This window comes from Ambystoma mexicanum, chromosome 6p (genome assembly GCF_040938575.1).
Source record: "Ambystoma mexicanum isolate Mex_15411 chromosome 6p, UKY_AmexF1_1, whole genome shotgun sequence".
NCBI classification, from domain to species: Eukaryota; Metazoa; Chordata; class Amphibia; order Caudata; family Ambystomatidae; genus Ambystoma; species Ambystoma mexicanum.
This window is the reverse complement of record NC_090935.1, coordinates 655,367,469-655,387,020: the sequence shown is the minus strand read 5'-3', so window position 1 is coordinate 655,387,020 and position 19,552 is coordinate 655,367,469. Positions and strand designations below refer to the sequence as shown.

Genomic DNA, 19,552 nt, shown 5'->3' with positions numbered 1-19,552 from the left:
AGGGGAAAGTTTGTACCAAGCTGTTTGTGCCTTCCTTGGTGTGGTCATTGAAGGAGAGTGGTCTTTCGACGTGGAACCCAAGGGACTTGACGCAAGTGGCCAACTGCGATGTGTAGCCCTTGAGGTTCATATTGGAGAGCCAGGTCTGGATATCAGGGCGTCCAACAGTAGGATTTCGGCCTTCTAGGGGTTGAGCTTGACATGCAGGTCTGATCAATGTGAGGCAGGCCTTTGAGACTGTGGATGTCTTCTATGGAAGATATTCTATGGTAGAGCTGCGTGTCATCTGCATATTGGTGGATGTGATGTGGCATCAAGTGATTTCTGATTGAAGGTTAATGGGGAGTGGGTTGATATTACCCAAATGATGGGTAGCGTTAGTGGTCTGGAGGAATCCATTTGGATGAATTGGTGGCCGTGAGCAAGGTTGGATTTGAACCAGCTGAAGATGGTCTAGCGGATTACCCTCCCTACTCCCATGTGGCAATGTTAAGCGTTGGTGAGTATCTAGTGGTCTACTGTGTCGAAGAGAACCAGGTGGCAAGGATGTCCATTGTCATTCTGTGCTGCTTTCATGTTTCATCTGGGTCTGGAGACAGATGGGTAGGTCCGAAGGAGGTTGTTGGTGTCGATGTGTTGGAGTTGCTTTCACAAGGATCTTGCCCAGAAAGGAAGATGAGTAATGGGACCTGTATGGTATCAAGAAAAGACAGACACAAGGGATCACAGTTCAAGGGTGTTCATTAAACTGTATAGGTAGGGTGGAGAAACACCTAATCAAACCTAAATCTAAGATGGGAGCAAGCTACGAGCATCAAATCAAAATAAGGCATTCCTAGTGGCGCCTTGTCAAATGAAAGGGCCTATACTAAAAAATATCTTTCACCAATCCCTACGCTAAATACAAAAGAGTGTGGGTTAGGGTTCACAAGAAATAAAGAAGTGTTCACAAATGATATGCGGTAGTCGTGGTCTCCCTTGTTAGGGAGGATTCTCTGTTAAGGCTAATTTCCCAAACCTAGTGAGTCCCCCAGCAGCTTTGCTGGATTTTTTGGGGTGTATTTTCTTCTCCTGGTAAGAGTGAGACTCTTTTTCTCCCACTCTTAGGCATGATTTGAGAATGTCCGTTGACTGTGAATGTGTTTTTATGGGCTATGGGGTCTTTTACTCCATAGGGCTTCATTTGTTTTTGGTATGTGTTGCACAGCACCCTCAGTGCAGTAACACAGGGGTGTCATAGTGACCCCCAAACATAGACTCCATACCCTGGGACTGACTACTGTCTCCCAGGGCATGTAAAGTCACTATTGGCTTTACTAGTCTCAAATTGTGAACAGAACCAGTACAAACCATCATATTGTGGAAGTACTGGTAGGGGTAATTCGATTGCCCCTGGGTCTGTTTTCCAAGAGGGCACTGTCCAGTCCCCCCCTTGTCGAGTTTCTGGCTGGTGGCAGTGGATACCACGCGCAATATTCCACAGGAATATTTCTTATGGGATTTTCCCATTGATTTTAAACGCACCACTTTTTTGGTGCAATGTTAAAGATACCGCTGAGTTATTTATTTAATATTAATTCTCCGGTTGCGTCTTTTTGCCAGGACTCGGTTTGAAAATGGCGTTTGTGTTCGCCTCTGAAACTCTAACCCAAGTTGAGCCCTTTGTTCCACTTTTTGGTGGGCTTCTGCACAGAAGCCCTCCAACTGGTGCCACTCTGTCTGGGGTCTACAGGATGTATGGGAGGGGGATTAGGCACCCTGGACTGAGTTGCCTTGGCACACTCTTGTGCGATTGGCCCAGTTGTGAGCCGCCCGGCTCACCACTTAGCATGTGTGAGTGACAGCTAGGCTGTTGAATGGGGGTGTGTCTGCATAAAAGCAGGGCTTTCGGGACTGGAACTTCAAAAGTCACCACAGGACCTAAAGAATCCGAAGAAGGGAGAAGCTGAGCCATCTACAACGGCGACACCACCGGTGGAGCCCTGCTGTACGAACTCACCACTTCCCCGACGACAGAGGAGATCTTCTTCCAGGAGAGTCTTCTTCCCTTTGAGCTGGTGGGACCAACCAGTTCGCCTTTTTCGCCTCCCTGGACGTCTTGTGGTTGAATCACCCGTGCCAAGCACCCCGGCGGCTGGATAGCCACGCTTCACCACTACAGCAAATAAAAGGGTCGTACCTTTTAATCGGGAACTCCGCGGCTGGTTTCTTCCCTGGCAGTGCAACGACCTCCAGCTTTCTTCCTCGTCGAGATCATCTCTTTCTCTGGTCGAAGCCACGACTTGCACCCGCTGCCAGGAACAACTGCCACCGCTGGAGCTTTCTCACCATTTCAGGTACTGTGTCCCTCCTGGTCTCCCTTGCAACGGATTGTCCAAGGTGTCCCGTAAATCCTGGACCTTCCATCTGGTTTGATCTCAGACCTGCTAACTTTGCCTTTCTGAACTGCTCCAACCTCGTTTTGACCTTTTCTGCAAAGACTTTGAGTGCATTTCCTCTGTGTGATCTTGGGCACATTCTGCCTTGCTCTCTCCAAGAGTGGGTCTGGCCTATGAACTTTTGGCTCTACAGTAGACCCTGCCTTTCTTGACTTGGTGTGGTTTCTTAAGAGTGTTGGTACTGTGTTATTTCCATACTCTGTCTTTTCTCTCCCTTTTTAAACAAATTATTGGAGTGCCATCTACGGTTACGCGCTCACCTCTGTTTTGCTAATAAGTGGTGTCCTAACCTAGACTTGTCGAATAATTAACTAGGGAGGTGTATATACTTATAGTGCCTGTGTTTGAACTTGCTTGATATATTAGTGCCAGTGTATTTTCATGTGTGTTTTTAAATAAATAATTATATAGTTTTATACCAAAGCTCTGGTCAGTGTTTGCTTGTTCTACTGTGTTTTTATCCCTATTGTGTTTACTCTATATACTGCCTAACTCTTCTTGAGAGAAGTCTGACTGCTCAGCCACAGCTACCAGGTAAATCTGGGTGGTGCAGACTGCTACCAATTGGGTTTACTGCTTACTCCTGTAGTCTTAAACGTTTTGCAGTGGTCCCTAAGGGAACTGCACAGGTTTCTGTCTAACATCCCTTCCCCACGTTATGAGCACAGGAAAAGGCGGGACTATGGAACACAGCACACGGTTGAGCTTTCCCAGCATGAGACTACAGTTCTGCTCTCAGATTCCGGGACTGTTGATGGCCAAGCCTCTTTCTTTCTAAAAAGACTCCTGCCTTTGACGACCTGATGAGTTCAAAATAACAACAAAATGTTCCTTTGCTATACTTCCGATGGCCTGATAGATTCAATGTTAACAAACAAAAAATTCCTTTTGGTTCCACTTGAGGTGAAGTTTCTTCACCCATATTTAGATATCCCTCTCTAATATCTGCCTCCCTCTGTCAGGTTCACTACAGCTTTCTACACAATCTCCTTTGTGATAGTTAAACAGTCCACTGTGGACAACCCTCTGTCGGGTTCATTCTTGTCAACAGACTGTTCTTTGGGACTTTAGGCTTCGCTCCTTTCCATCGGCATCCCTCTGTCGGGTTCACTCTTGTCAATCACACAGTTCCTTCTACTTTCTTACGATGTGGGATTCACTTCCCCTAGCTTCATGATCATCTGCTGGTCCTTTGGGTAACAGTAGTTTCAACAATCTAATTGCCCAGTGTTTCTCAAAGGAGCACTCACGTGGTGCCTGGCACATCTGCAGCTGGCTTTTCCCTTTCACCTTAAGTTCTTTGTACTTTATGCAATCAGCCGTGTGCTACTTTTGTTCAACACAGTTTGGGTTCTTTATCGGTTCCCCCTCGACTCACTGGCTGTGAACTGCTTTGCTTTCTTCGTATCGGTTGTGAAGGCAGGTACCACGGTAGCAGGTGTCTCCCTCTGTCCTGCTTATCAGCATAGGCATGCTTCGTGTACCGTGGACATCTGCTGCAACACACTTGGGCTATTTGGGGTTTTACGATTCCTTCTGCAGAGGTTTCACAGGCCTGGGTCGGATAGGGCAAGCTTGCTTCTCTCCTGGTCACTCTCTAGGTTTACACCGTCTTTCTCCTCCTCTTCAACTGCCGTGCCTGGATAGCTGTCTCGTTGTGCAGTCTGCCTTGCTTGTATGGTGCTCTCATGCTCCACCTTTTATCCCTGTGGGGAGGGGAAACGGCCGTCTGGTGTGTGTGATTCTGGTCAATTGCCTGACGTTGCCTTTCCCTTTTGTTGGGACATGTCAGATAAATGGCTCTGGTGTTTGTCCGTCTTTCGTGGTGTGCGAAAGTGTTCGTTTTCGGAAGGGTGGGGGGTAGAGTGTTTGAATGTCCTACAGGGTAGAATTGGGGAAAAGGTTTTTATAAGAAAGGGGATACGCCGTCTCATCCGTCGGTATCCCATTTCCACTCCCCGAGAACCCCCAATCTAGGTGATCCTCCCTCACTGGTCCACCCCCAGGAACTGTATCCAATAGCGATGGCCGTGCCCTGGCAACCTGGATAATAGATCCCTGAGGACTAGTGCGTGAGACACCTTCAGGTTTCTCAGACAGTAGTTGCTAAAGTAGTCCAGGTCCAGTGTTGGTTTCTTGAGAATCAGGAGAATTAGTCTGGTCTTGAGGGGAAGGTGAACTGAGAGAGGGAGCTGTTGATGATTGCCTGCTAAGTGTGTAGTGCTTAAGTCAGAAGGTTCTTGGGAACGGAAGTAGCAAGGATGTCGTCTGTGTATAATGTAGTCTTGAGGAGTGTGTGGTGGCAGTCTTTGTCAATGTCTTTAAATGTTGCCCAGGTAGTGTTGTTTTGGGGAGATGGGAAGTGCGGGGTGCTGTCACTTGTATCATGTTGTGTCCATTTGCTTTCTGATCATGCTGATCTTGTTGGTGAAGAAAGAGTTGATGGCAGGGGATTATTTTATGGGGTGCCGTACCGGTGCGTCTGCCGGAGTGTTCATGCAATGCTTTTCATGGTTTTGAAGAGAGTTCTGTTTCATTTGTTGGCCTTGGCTGTAGTGTTCTGTTAGAAGTTGGCTGATCACTCATGTGGGTAGCGCAGCGTTTTTTGGGCAGTGTGAGGTCTGGCGCGCTGCAGGATTGATGGCAAGTGTTCGTTCTGTTTTAGTTCCCTGCAGGGCGACCATATGTCGCTATCACCCCAAGAGGTACCTACCGTTTTCAGTTCACTTCTGATGGTGTAGCCACAAAACTGGTTGTCCCGCCATAAATTCAAAAACAACTTTATTCGTACCTTTGTGCATAGTCCAGTCTATGGAACAATGAAATGCTATTTTGCCTACACATCGTAGTATCGAGGCTGGTATCAATGAGAGTACTAGTCTTGGACAGTGGAGCAGGTGTCTCAATTCAGGGCTCTTCAGAGCATGTAGTGCGAACTAGCAAGGACACCACCCTTGTGTGCATTCAAATAACCTATATCTATTTAGTTTGTTTTGGTGCCTGATGCGCATCTGCCCTCCATGTAGGAATTGTTTCACCTTCAGCTTTCTATCATTGGTGTGCTGGCACCTGCTTGCAGCTAGCCCAGGAGAGCCTCCCGGGTTGGTTCTCTGGTGCTTCCTTGCGAGTGCAATCTGGTTTCCAGTTTGGGGTTCAAATAAAAGCAACTTTCCAGTATCTTTCCACACTTGGTTACGGCCGGGTGTCACTTTTCGCAGTGCTTTGTCGGCTCTAGGTCATGGCTGCATCTCAAGATGTCGGTGTGTAGGTTTGGGAGCTGGCTGCCGTCTTAATGTACTGTGCCATCACCCTCTTGTAGCTAACCCGCCGCCTCCATGGGAGCACTTAAGCCTTGCTGGATATCGCTGACCACATCTGCAGTTGCCTTGTCAGTGCCAGGTCTGAGCCCCTCCACAAGGTGTTGGCGTTCAGGTACCACCGTTCAGTCACCTTCTCCAATTCTCTGTCTAGTTGATAATTGTTTATCCACCTCGAACTGAGTTCCTATATATAACCACAGTGTTTGTTGCCCTTCCTTTGGTTGGGAAGTAGCATAGAGTGGATGGTATTAGCAGTATACACGCAGGAGAAGTCAGAGCTTAACCAGAAGGCAGCCATTTCTCTCAGCTGATCAGGTAGATGCACTTTAATAGTCCTGTTCTCATGTCATGACATTACCAGTTACGGTCATTGCGAATTTCCAAAGTCCTACAGATACTCTGGATATGTTGGAAGTGCGGTAGCATCTGAATCTACTTAACACAGGTGTCTGCAGACGTGCGAGTCATAGTCCAAAACATCTGGAGAGGCAAAGGTTGCAGACCTCGGGATCAACCGAAGGTCATAGAAATGAATGAGAGAAACAAACCTGCTTCTGATTGGCTGCATGGGATACTTTCCTAATGATGTGCTACCCCTTCCAATATTAAAATTAGATTAATTGTTCAGTTTCATAGACTGGTACTCTCAATATAAGTTTGATAACAGAAGGTCCAAAGTGAAGTCACTAATGTAGAGGTGGATTTGCAAAATCCACCCTTAGGTTGAATTTTGGGAGGTCAACCTATTGTGTTGAACGGGGAGACGCTGAAGTCTAGCCAAACCTATTCAAGGTAGGCAGCAGAGCGGCAAGGCTTAGACTCGGGAGTGATGTGAGAGTGGTCTAGGGCTACAATGAGTCCACACAGCAACACCAATGAACTCCAGTTAGTCAATTAAGTGCAAAAATATACAAGGATTTATTATGCCTTTTAAAATGCACACTAAGCAAATTAAACCCTTAGGCGAATATCGTCACACTTTTTACATAAAACGGATCTATACATTCACCCCTATGAGAAGAAAGAAAACATTTGATTCAATAACCAGTGTAAAAGTCAGTTTCGTAGAGAGACTAGAATAACCATAAAACAGTTCCCTAACCATTAGTATAACAATTAGTAAGACCCGCCCTAAGATGGTTTAGGGCCTTGAGCCCCAAAGTCATTTAAAAAGTTACTCTCTTCAGGAAGGTTTGCTATCTTATTGGATGATGCCAGTGGTTACGATTCAAAAGATCAAGAAGGTAAGACCCTCCAATAAAGTAGTATAGGCCTAGGAAGGATCATTGACCATGCATCCACCGACCAAAGTCAGGATAGAGTGAGCTAGGAACAGGACTTTACACACATGTAACCCTATAGTGAGCAGTGGGTAAAGGAACAGATGTTAACTTACCCCCACCCCCTTTGTCTACAATTTCTCCAGAGACCACTGCTGAGGTTACGGATTCCATCAGGGGCACAATCTTCTGTGCTTGGTCTAGTCGAGGGAGGCATAGGGCTTGCAGGTGCAGAGGTAACTTTCGGCATTTGGGTTTAGTTCCGGGCAGTCGCGGTACTTGGATCTCGGTTCCAGACAACCTCCGGCTGAACACCCATGTGAAGAAAAAATTAAGGCTTCTGCAGAGCATGTGACTTCAGGACACCTGCGTAGCTAAGAAGATGGATTGCAGTGGGAGTCAGTCAATCTTCAACAGACAAAGGAGCAGGCTCTGCACAGCTGCCATTGATGCAAGCAGGCTACAAATGCAGTAGCAGATGTCTTGCAGTGTAAGTTGAAGATCCTACAGGGATGCACTCAGAACAGCGTCAGTTGCAGTGAGGTAGCCCAGGAGAAACCTGCTTGCTCCAGGGACACTTCGAAGGCACAGATCCCCGAGCATAGGTCGAGACTGTTTACTTACACAGGTCGCTGCACCAACAACTGCCCTCTTGAGATCAGGGCAGAGGAGCAGGGCTTCACCAGCTTTTTGTTGGAGTTGTTGCTGGTCAGCTGCAGGAGTCAAGCTCAGGTGGTCAGCAGGCTGCATTTCGTTTTAGGGGTCTTGGCTTCAACAATGATTTCTCAAATGGTTACAGGAGGAGTCCTACTTATCCACGATTCCGACTGGAAGCACGCCCAGCTCCACCAATGGCAAGGATATGTACCATTACAACTAGTAGTGACTCTCCAATCATGGATAGCCACTGGCCACATCATCTTCCCAGCCACAAGCATTCAGGCACTGAGTATGACGGTCCTAGCCCCCACATACAGGCTCTCACACAAACTGCCTTCTTGCCCTGGAAAGCAACTGCACCCGTTACCTTATACATGCAAGCAATTATTGTATAGACTTCCACAAAGACATATTATTTGTTATTTCTATTCTTTCTTGTTTAGGGTCACTGCTAAAGTGTTACACTTGTTGAACCCCCTGTTCTTTTTAGAAGGACTTCTATATATCGCAATTCCAAACCCGTAAGTAAGTCAAAGAACAATATGGCCAAAGAACAGGCAAAAATCTCATGGTATAGCCATCTTGGGTTTCTAGCCACATTTAGTACCCAATAGCGGTACATGCAAAAGTGCACAAGCAAAAACATGATATAAAAATATCCGCTGCCCCCAGCCCACCCTAGGCGCATTGTAAATGCAACCCAAAAACCATTACAGAAAATGTTACAAGGATACAAAATATCCTAACCGCACTTCACTTTAGGATGATGTGTGTAATTGTTACAAATCCATAGAGAGACCTACTCTCTCAATACTGATAGTTTTATGGACTGATGTGATTTACTACACTTGTCTTTTTGGCTTATTTTTATGGGGAAATTAAAGCTTTACTTACTTCCAAAAAGTCAGATCGCGAGTCTTAACAAAACGAAAGGGTCTCCCATATGGGATGAAAGCACCAAAAAGAAAAGCTTTCCTAACAAGAGGGTAGATAAACGATTGTAGTTGCTGTATGATACAGCTGTGCTGTTCAGCCAGTGCTATTCCATTACGAGACAGAGGGCATCTGTGTCCAGCGATCACTATTCAGGTAAGGAAATCTACTTCTCAGAGTCGCAATGCTACTTGGACAGTACTCGTGCGTCCTTCCGTTCAGTAATGGGTCTTGTGCTCAAGCTTATTGGTGCTTCGGCTTTCTGGTGCCCTCTTGTGTGTCAAATCCATGCAGGTATGAGAGGTAATGTTTCTGTTGAAGCAGAGTTTCTTGAGGCTTTAATCCCAGCTTCCCTTCCATGCTCAAGTCTAGTTGCAAGGTTAATCAAACTAATGAACCTTGCTCCGAGTTTAAATAGGAATATTGGGAGCTGGGTGTAAACTCTGCTTTCAGACGGGCGTTTCCATTTGAACATTTGAGGGCAGCTCTATCACTGGTCATTGCCACATTCAAACTGTCTCGAAGCATTTCCAGGGCAAGCAAATTCTGCTTAGGAATCCAATAAATTAATTCAGGTGTTCAACAAGAACTGGTTTTGGCTCTCCCTCCCCTCGCTTCAGAGGCAGGTAGAAACAATCACATAAGAAGGCTTTATGCATTTCTTCCATAGGGCAATGAAGTTGAAATGGTGAACTCTTACCGGATTTTTACAAAAGAATGTTGTCTAGGGCACCCTCTGGCAATAGAAAATTGAATCACCCTACTCTAAATGTAGGTATCTCGACCCCATTTTCGAGTTTAGAAAAACTGCACCAGAAATACGATTACGCTAAGTAATGTATTCCATACTGCCTTTCAAATGAACAAACCTAGCTCAACACGGGAGGAGACTCCAGAGGTTTGACTCATGTCAAGGATGAAGCCATGGATGTGGACATAACTGGAAAAGGTTCTACTAACCTGTTAAATAGCAAAAAGTACAGAGCCTCTCCCCAGAGCAGCTAAAGTGTAGGAATCCCAACCCTGCTCCCTTGGCTTTGGCCCATTTCATCCAGCCGATCCATAGGTGACTGTTCCATCTGTTCTGTATGGGTAATCTCTATTTTCAGCGCTATGGACCCATTAGTTGCCTCTTGATTCCACCTTTCCTGGTTTCCCATTACTTTCCCATTACTTCATGGTAAAACCTTCAGCTTCTTAGTAGAGTTATTGCAGTGTAATAAATCAAACAGACTTATTTCTGTGTCTCTGGAGATTCCCCTGACACACATTTTCCTTCCCATAACCTTTGCGCTTCATTCTATCTATGTGTATTGTCTACCTTCTGCACCGGGCACCTTTCCTTGTCATGTATTGATTTTGTACCTGAATTCTAAATTCTGTTTGCTTTCCTTTGATTTTGTTTTGGTAGAGGAGAAGCGACCATTTGATTTTGACTTCTTTGCAAAGTTGCTTGAGAAGATTCTTGCTGAAGAAGAGAAACGGAAACAAAAGTCTGTGAAAACTTCACCAGTGAAAAAAGAACCCAAGCCTCAAAGAAAAAAAGGTACTTTTTCCTTACAATTTATTGTAGAAGGACCGTTGTAACTGTATTGCAATTATCTTTAAAAATGACAAGAACATGTTTTTTTTGTAAGAGAAGCTTAATTGTGCTCATGGTATTGAAATGTGTGGATTGTCAATTACGTTGTTTAAAATGTGCTTGGCCAATTTAAGCAAAAAGTGCATATTCCAATCTAAAACTTGCTAGATAAAATATATTATTTAAATGTTAGCTTTGTGACCAGATATTTTCTTTTCACAAGGCTGCTCTTAGCTATTGAAGTGATCACTGTGATACTTACTGTGGTACGTGCTGTATTTTTCTCTCCTGTGATGAATCTGATAAAATTTCTCCTTTCCCTGAGGCATATTCTCCCCAGGTGGCCAGGGGACAGCAGCTGCTACCTGATCCTGACCCTGGGGGCAGCTATACGAGGGAGGACCACTTAGGGGGGTGGCAACCCACAGTGGGGTCACACATTAGGAAAAGTCACATGATCCCTTTTATGATGTTCCCTCCATTCCTCAGACCTTGATGGTGTATTGCAACACTCTCCCTCAACCATGTACCAGATCTACTTTAAATAATGGCCAACATGCCACAAAAAACAATATATCAACCACTGAGATGAGCAAGGGACCCTACAAGCATCTAGTAAACCCAGAGAAAGCAGAAGGGTTACTGGTGTGCCTGAGAGTGTACGCCACTTTGTAGAAGCAAAACGGGAGCAAAGTGAAATAAGTGAACAAGCTAACATACCTGTAAACTATGCCACGAAGGGGTTGTTGAACCTGCACCTTAAAAGAGAAACTAAAGTAATTGTGTAAGAAAGCCAAGTAAAAGAACGCACTGGGAAAAGGGGCAGAGTCCCAGTGTGTGAAAGATGTACTACTGAAACTAACATACTCTTACGTCCCGTCCCCTTTCCTCCATACTGTATGGGCGTCCCTTCCAAGGGACGGAAGACAGAACCTTTTTCACCAGACAAAACCTTCTTCCCCTTTAAATTTAAAGGCGCGCAGGGGTGCAGCCCAGGGAGCATGCGCTGGCCGGACTCCGCCCTCCGGTGCCACACCTCGGTCCCCTTTTCCGCGTCGATGGGAACAGGCCAAATTCACCAGTGCACCTGGATTTGGCTTCGGTCATGTAATTCCACACAGATACTTCTTCTTTGTCTTCTTTTTTTGTCTTTTTGTCATTCAGGTACTCGGTCCTCGGGCATCACGCTCCTCCCCGGCGCATGTAGACTTTTACAGGGTTCAGCAGGTGTCCAGCCTGCAGCGGGCTCTTCCCACCTTAAGACCCCCACGCCCTCTGCCTGCGTTGCTTTGACCCAAACCGCGGTTGCCAAGCTTGTTCAGCGTGTGGCTCGCTGTCCTCGAAAGCGCTGAAGAACAGACTAGCCAGGTGGAGGGAGCTCTTCCAGAAGTCTCCTCCAGAGGACCTCAAGAACTTCGTGAAACATCCAACCAAGCCCAAGGTAGGGCCGATATTCTCCATCGCACACCACAAGGGAGACTCCTTCCCAGGGACTCTCCCGCGTGGGAGGGACCAGTCAGGTCCTTCTACCAGCACATGCACCAAGGCTGCTGCAGCTACCGGCCTCCGGGCCGAGGGATCCTCAGATGCTCCCGGTTAGTGTTGAGGGACCGGAAGGTTCTTTTATCGGGTCATCACTCGACTGACTTCGCCCTTGTACCGGCACCATGGCCGAGGAGCTACGCCCTAATACCGGCAATACATCCGAGTGGGTGCCTAAATGCAGCTCTATTGACCCCCGGGTCAAGGGTGCCACACCTAGCGGGCCTAGACCCGAGGAGCAGGGTAGGCCTTGTGATCCACACGCAAGAGTCTTGGACGAGGCCGGGACAAGCGGGCTGAGCAACACGTTGCAGGCACGTGGCAGGCAGCTTGACAAAATGGCCACACGCCAGAATGAGGCACCCGTCCGATGCCATTCCAGTAATTCGGCGAAGAATGGGTGTCAAGGTGGGACTGGCCTAAACAAAGTACGTGGCCTACAGCCTACCCCTCTTTTGCGCAGGGCAGCTTTCCTTTGCTATGTGCAGGGTACGCGGCGGCTCCAGCAGCTCCCCGCTACCCCGTCAGCACTTCCTGCAACCTCCTCGGCCAGTGAAGAGGTCTTCTTCGAGAGGTTCCTCGGCCTCATGAAGTCACCTCGGATGGGGGTTATCCTCAAAGACGCCATCAGAGAAGTCCTTCTTGCTATGCTAGCGGCACCACAGACGCCGGCGCCCCATGCCCTGGCGCAGCTGCCTCCTCCGACTCCCCAGCCGACTCCTCAGGTGGCCTCCACACCACCCTTCACCATCTCATCAGCCTCCAGCCGCGGTCCCTGTACCCCAGCCTCTGGCACCAACTACTCCTCCCCCTCCACAGGATACCACAGATCACAGGATACGTAGGAGGAGGATCCGGATGCACCATCCTCAGCCAGGGCCTTCCTCCGAGGGAACGAAGGCATGACATGCCCCTTCAGGTCCACGTGTCACCGGTGGGGGGCAGGCTTGCTCTCCATGCACATTTCTGGCACCAGAATTTCACAGACCCCTGGATACTATCCGTAGTATCCAAGGGGTACCGCCTTCCAAACCAGCCTCTCCTCCCTCCTCCCCTCTACTCCCACAGGTTGGGACAGCAACTCTTTTGGCGGAGATACGGTCGCTCGTAGAGAGCCAGGCAGTGGAGGAAATTCCAGCCTCCGAACGAGGCTTTGGCTTTTACTCCAGGACTTTCGCCATTCAGAAGAACAACCAGGTGGGCCTGAGAGTTTTGCTGGTCCTTTCCACCCTCAACCTCTCCTTACCCCTGCAAAAGTTAAAGATGGTTACACCAGTTTTTATAGTGGAGACATTGGGCAAGGGAGACTGGATGTGCTCCCTGGACCTGAAGGACGCGTACCTGCATGTCCCGATTTGGCAGCCCCATCGTTCTTTCCTATGGTTCAGGATCATGGGCTACCATTTGCAGTGCAGGTCCTTCCATTTGGCCTCAACTCGGCCCCCAGGGTCTTCACCAGGCTCATGAATGCAGTGGCGGCCCTCCTCAGAGTGCAGGGGCTCCACATCTACCCATACCTCGACGACTGGCTAGTCAGGGCTACATCTCCAGAAGCGGTTCACCACTCTTCCCATGCCCTTATGAACACTATGCACGATCTGGGCTTTTTGGGCAATCTCTAGTAAGTCGCAGCTGAAACCCACGCAGGCTCTGACATTTTTGAGCCTCATCTGGGACATGTGCTCCCAGAGTGTATTTCCTTCGGAGGACAAAATATTGGCTATCGAGAGGGCCACCACCCACTTCCTCAACAGAGAAGTGACCTCAGCACGGCCGTACCAACATCTCCTGGGCCTAATGGCAGCGATCCTATTAGCCGTCCCGCACACGAGATTAAGGATGAGGAGGATTCAGCTGCACTTCGCGGTCTCGTGGAACCAGAAGCAGGGCTCTCAATCCGAGATGATCAACGTTCCTCCGTCTCTCCACCCAGACCTGACTTGGTGGTCCAGAGACTGCAACCTACAGATGGGCAAGCCCTTTCGACCGCCCACTCCGCAGGCCACCGTCACCACGGATTCCTCTTTCGAGGGCTGGGGAGCCGCCCTGGACAATCGCTCGGTCCATGGCACCTGGACTCGACAGGAGCAGGAATAACACATCATTTGGCTAGAGCTGAAAGCCATCTGGCTGGCGCTCAGGGCCTTCCTACCACTTGCCAGGGACAAGTCTGTCCTCATGCAGACAGACAACTCGACCAGCATGTACTACGTCAACAAGCAGGGAGGCACCAGGTCCCCTCCGCTGTGCAGACTTGCGATCAGCATGTGGGAGTGGGCCCTGGAAAAAAACATTTACCTCTCCGAACCATCCGCCTCTTGGGGGAATCCAACCTGGAAGCGGACAGGCTCAGCAGGCTGGGAGTGGACAATTAGGAGTGTCAGCTAAACAACCTTGTTATTCAGGAGATCTTCAACAGTTGAGGTGACCCCCACTTGGATCTCTTTGCCACCTGGCACAACCAGTGTCCCCAGTTCGCATCCTGGCAAGGTCATGGCCCGGCTCTCTCTGCAATGCATTTCATCTCCAGTGCACCAGCATGAAAGCCTACGCCTTTCCGCCCATGGTAATCTGCAAAATCAAGGAGTATCGCGGACTCCTCATTCTAATAGCTCCATCAAGGCCAGCCAGGCCATGGTTTTCGGAGCTACTCCGTCTCTTGGAGGTGCCCCTGATTCACCTCCCTATGGGCCCAGCACATCTTCTGGCACAGCAGGGAGGTAGAGTCATCCACCCTGCGCCAGGGAAATTAGCCCTCACAGCGTGGTAGCTGAGCAGGTAACACTTCGGCACCTTAGCCTCTCACAGGCCAATCTGGAGATCATACAAGGCGCCAGGAGCAAAGCTACCAGGTCCCAGTACAAAAGCAAACGGACCAAATTCTGCCACTGGGCAGACTCCAAGGGAATCGACCCCCTGGCGTGCACTTTGGAGAACATGCTCTCCTTTTCGGCACCTACCTTGTAGCCATTGGGGCTTACAGGAACTTTTGAGGAGGGCATTTTCTCCTCCTCCAACCCTATCGTCAAACATCTGATGGGTGTCGGAAGGCTCTACCTGCCCCTCAAGAGACTGCACCCGGTGTGGGACCATAACATAGTCTTGGGCACACAAACCGTTCGAGCCAATGGTGTCCGTGGACATCAAGCTGGTCACCATCAAGACGGCCTTACTTCGGCTCGTAGAGTCAGCAAGATCCAGGTCCTGGTTACCTCTGAGCCATATACCACATTTCACAAGGACAAGGTAGTCCTGCGGACACACCCGGCATTTCTGCCCATGGTTCCTTCTGCTTTCCACTTGAACGAGGAAATAGTCCTTCCTACGTTTTTGCCCTATCCCAAGGACGAAGCACAGAGTGCTGCACTGCCTGGATGTCAAGTGTGCCCTCAAATTCAACTTGGACAGGACCAAGGGCTTCTGCAAATCGGGCGCCTTGTTAGTCACTTTCGGAGCCTCAAGACCAGGCTATCAGGCCTCTAAGGCTTCCATATCCCGCTGGATGGTCTCTGCCATAAAAGAAGCGTATGAGGGCCAGCACAAGCCGCTCCCGGCCAACATGCATGCCCACGCAGTCAGGGCCAAGGCAACGGCCATCGCATTCCATCTCCTTGTCCTTTGACAAGCCGTAAGCTGAGCGGCCACTTGAGCCCCTTCCTCGGCTTTCTGCAACCATTACTGTTTGGATGCCGGCTCTAGATCTGATACGGCTTTCGGACAGGCTGTTCTCAGGAACCGATTTCCTTAAGGAGGGTCTCCTCTCCACCCTGGGGATACAATCAGTTGTAATCGCCCATGCAGTATGGAGGAAAGGGGACAAATTCACCGCAGTGACTAATGTACGCTTAGTCCATAGTCTCCTTTCCTCCATACGTACCACCAACCTCCCCCCTAATAATACTGTTGTCATTAGGCAATGTTAAATCTATTGTCGATACGTCAATTGGGACTGAGGTGCGGCGCTGGAGGGCGGAGTCGGGGCAGCACATGTTCCCTCGGCTGCACCCCCACACGCCTCTAAATTTAAAGGGGAAGAAGGTTTTTTTCTGGTGAAAAAGGTTCCGTCTCCCGTCCCTTGGAAGGGACGCCCATGCAGAATGTAGGAAAGGGGACTATGGAGTAAGAGTACGTTAGTCACTACAGTGAGTAACTTGTAATGTCTCTGGACAGCAGTTGAAAATGATGCACAGTACGTCTCTGAAGGAGATATGTGCACAGGCTTCCTACAGCTTGTGGAGGATGGGAAAGAGGTGGCCAGGCAGTTGCTGCGAACGTGCCTGGACATCACCGACTGTGTGGGCTGATCTATGGTGTCAACAGTAATGCTAAGGAGGCAGGCCTTTTTAAAAACATCTGGTTTTTCGCCTAATGTACAAGTTGGACATGCCCTTCAAGGGCGATCTTCTATTCGGCCAGAAAGCCGACTATCATTTAGAGAAATGTAAAGAATCCAAAATCGCTGCTATATCTTTAGGCATAGCTGCGCAGCTGGCCAAACCTGCCTTCAGCTTTGCTTCTAGGGCAAAGGGCTACAGGCGGCATGCTCCTTGTGGCAGGAGAGCCCAGCTCCAACTGGCCAGGCAAGGGCAGACATATTTCTTGTGCTCTGGCAGTGGCAGAGGGGCTTCTAAAGGCCAACAAGCCATGTCAGCAATGGGCCGACCTAGCCTCCGAAGCCGCTATGATTTCCCCTCTCGCAGCGCACCGGTTGGTGGACAGTTGACAGAGCATTTGCTCCAGTGGCAGAGAATTACTTCTGATGCCTGGCCTTTCCATCTCATTCAGTGGGGCTATTGTCTACCATTTTAAGACAACCTCTGGACAAACCCCTGCCTTCCCCAATCCAACTAGGACAAGTGCTCCAGGAAGAACTGAGAGCCCTGTTGTTGAAGGGTGCCGTGGAAGAGGTACCGCCCAAGCAGAGAGGATTGGGTTGGTATGCCTGGTATTTCCTGGTCCCCAAGAAGGGGAGGGGGGCCTCTGTCCCATTCTGGACCTCAGGGCCTTGAACAAGTTCCTGAAGAAAGACAAATTCAAGATGGTGACGTTGAGAGAGATTCTCCATGCTCTCGAACTACAGGACTGGCTTGTGTCAATAGACCTACAGGACGCTTATTATTTCCATTTTCCGATCCATGGAAAGCACAGGAAGTTCCTAAGGTTCACCATAGGGGATATGCACCATCAGTTCAATGTGCTCCCCTTTGGTCTAACCTCCGCCTCAAGGGTCTTCACCAAGCTCATGGCAGTAGTTGTGGCTCACCATATTGGAACTACTGGCGGATCCGAGGGAAGTCTGCAGTACAGGTCTTGTTCCATTTAGAGGACACTGGCTTGCTGCTGCACAGGCTGGGCTTCTCCCTGAATTTAAAGAAAACACAAATGATGCCAGTCCACAGGATCCAGTTCATTGGAGCAGTCCTAGACACCCTGGTTGGGAGAGCCTTCCCTCCCGAAGAGTCGTCGGCTTTACTCAAATTACCAACTTGTTCCAGAACCGTGCACTCTACCCGCAGCTTCCTTCCTCCCCCTTTTGGGTCTCATGAACTCCTACATTTTTCTAGTGCCAGAGGCCAGGTTGCTCATGAGGACCCTGCAGTCACTCCTGAGGGGTCAGTGTTCTCAGTACCTCAGCACTCTCTCGGTTCTCTTCAAGTTGTCTGCATCAGTGGTCAATGACCTGTCCTGGTGGGCGATGTTGGGGAGAATTCTCTTCTAAGGCTAATCTCCCTTACCTATAAAGTCCCCCAGCAGCTTTGCTGGATTTGAAGGGTTTATTTTTTCCTCCTGCTAAGAGTGAGACCCTTTTTCCCACTCTTAGACAGATTGCTGATGTGTGTTTTAGGCTATCTTGTGTGCTTATGGTCTATGGGGTTTTTCTCACCCTCATAGGAATCATCTTTTCAACATGTGTTACACAGCACCCTCTGTGCCGTAACACAGGGGTGTCATAGTGACCCCCAAACATAGACTCCATACCCTGGGACTGACTACTGTCTCCCAGGGCATGTAAAGTTACCATTGACTTTACTAGTCAATAGTTATGAACAGAACCAGTACAACCCATCTTACTATGGAAGTACTGGGAAGGGTTAATAGTTTTTCCCTGATGTTCATTTTCGAGGGGGTACCATACAGTCCCTTTCAAGTTTCTGGCTGGTGGCAGTGGTTACTACTGTAAATATTCGACCGCAAATATTTCCCTAGGGGATTTTCCCATTGTTCGAGGCTACCACTTTTACTGACAGCCTCTAACATACCGTCGGTTTATTATAATATTAACTTTACTCCGGTAGGTTTTTATTGCCAGAACTTTAATATTTCTTTCTCGTGTCTTTCTCTGAAATCCTAACACAGGTCGGGGGATCCTTTTTTCATCCTTTTGCCAGGCTTCTGCACAGAAGCCCTCCTTTCAGTGCCACTGAGTCTGGGGTAGACAGGATGTGTGGGAGGAGGAATAGGCACCCTGGACAGGGTTACCTAGGCAACTCAAGTCGCACCCTGCCCCGATAGGCTGGGGGGGTTATCCCGCCAGGATAACCAACCCACTGTGTGAGTGACAGCTAGGCTGTATGAATGGGGGTCTTCTTGCATAAAAGCAGGGTCCTGAGGACTGGAGGACAAGATGTCGCCACTGGAACTAAGAAGCCAAAGAGGAGAGAAGCCGAAGACATCTGCAACGACTGAACCACCCGTGAAGCCCTGCTGCAGATCCTCACCACTTTTCTCAAACGACTCGAAGATCTTCACCTGCAAGAGTCTTCTTCCCTTGAGCTGGTTGGGTCAACTAGTTCCCAATCTCCTTCCAGGACCTGGCTTGGTCGAATCGCCAGTGCCAAGCACTAGGAGACCGGATAGCCAGGCACCCGTCCACCACGACTGCGATTTAAAGGAGCGTACCTTTTATTCTGTTTTGGCAGCACCGTGGCTGGTTTCATCCCTGGGCAGTGCAGTAACTCGAACCTTTCTCCACGCCGAGAGCCTCTTTTCCTCTGCTGGATCTCCCGAACTGCAGGAACTACCGCCACCGCAGAAGCCTCTTCCACTTTCAAGGTACATTGTTCCGCCAGGCCTCCCGTTTCATTGGGTATTGCTAAAGTGGTTTAAAATTCTTTGCTTAACCTTCTGGGCTGGCAGCCTTTTCGTCTAACATTATCTTTCTACATCCTGAAACCGCCTTTTCAATCGTTTAACAAAGACTTTACTGCAGCTACTAGAACATTCTGAACCTAGGCACTTTGCCTTGTGCCACTGACTCTGGCACAAGCCTCTTGAGTCTGGCTAAATCTGTTACAACTGCCTTCTCTAGATTTTCTCATCAAGAAATGTGTTGGTGCACCTAAAACTCTTATAACCACCTTTTCTTCCCCTTTATATATTGCTGAAGTGCCATTTTGCTCTTTTTTCACCAAAGTACTGTTGATGCTAAAGTACTGCCTTGCTTAACTTGTTCACAATCCAATTGGGAAGTGTTGTTGTTCTTTCCCTCCCTCTGAAGAAATTGATAGTGCCATTTGTGCTTAGTTTAACACTGTGCGGTTTTGCTCAGTTTTCACTCTTAATCAAACTTGTCTACAATTTAAGTGTATACTTTTCCTGACTATTTTAACTTACTTGAATAATAGTGATTTGTGTGTTAACATCAGAGTGTGTAAAATAAATATACATATTCTTTTTGATACAAAGCTTTGGTCAGTGTTTCCTTGTTCCATAGTATTGTAGTCCTATTGTGTAAACCCTGAATACTGCTTATCTCCCTTTTGAGATAAGTCTGACTGCTTAGCCACAGCTACCAAC

The 19,552-nt window shown here is 48.5% G+C and overlaps 1 protein-coding gene across 5 annotated transcripts in view; it reads left to right on the top strand.

Moving 5' to 3' along the window:
• The window catches only part of BDP1 (BDP1 general transcription factor IIIB subunit), a 2,223,165-nt gene that overhangs the window by 653,181 nt on the left and 1,550,432 nt on the right, over positions 1 to 19,552 (top strand). For all 5 annotated transcript variants that reach the window (XM_069627521.1, XM_069627519.1, XM_069627520.1 and 2 more), the window contains exon 9: positions 10,043 to 10,177. In XM_069627521.1, the coding sequence (XP_069483622.1) occupies positions 10,043 to 10,177 (135 nt within the window). The remainder of the gene's footprint in view (positions 1 to 10,042; positions 10,178 to 19,552) is intronic.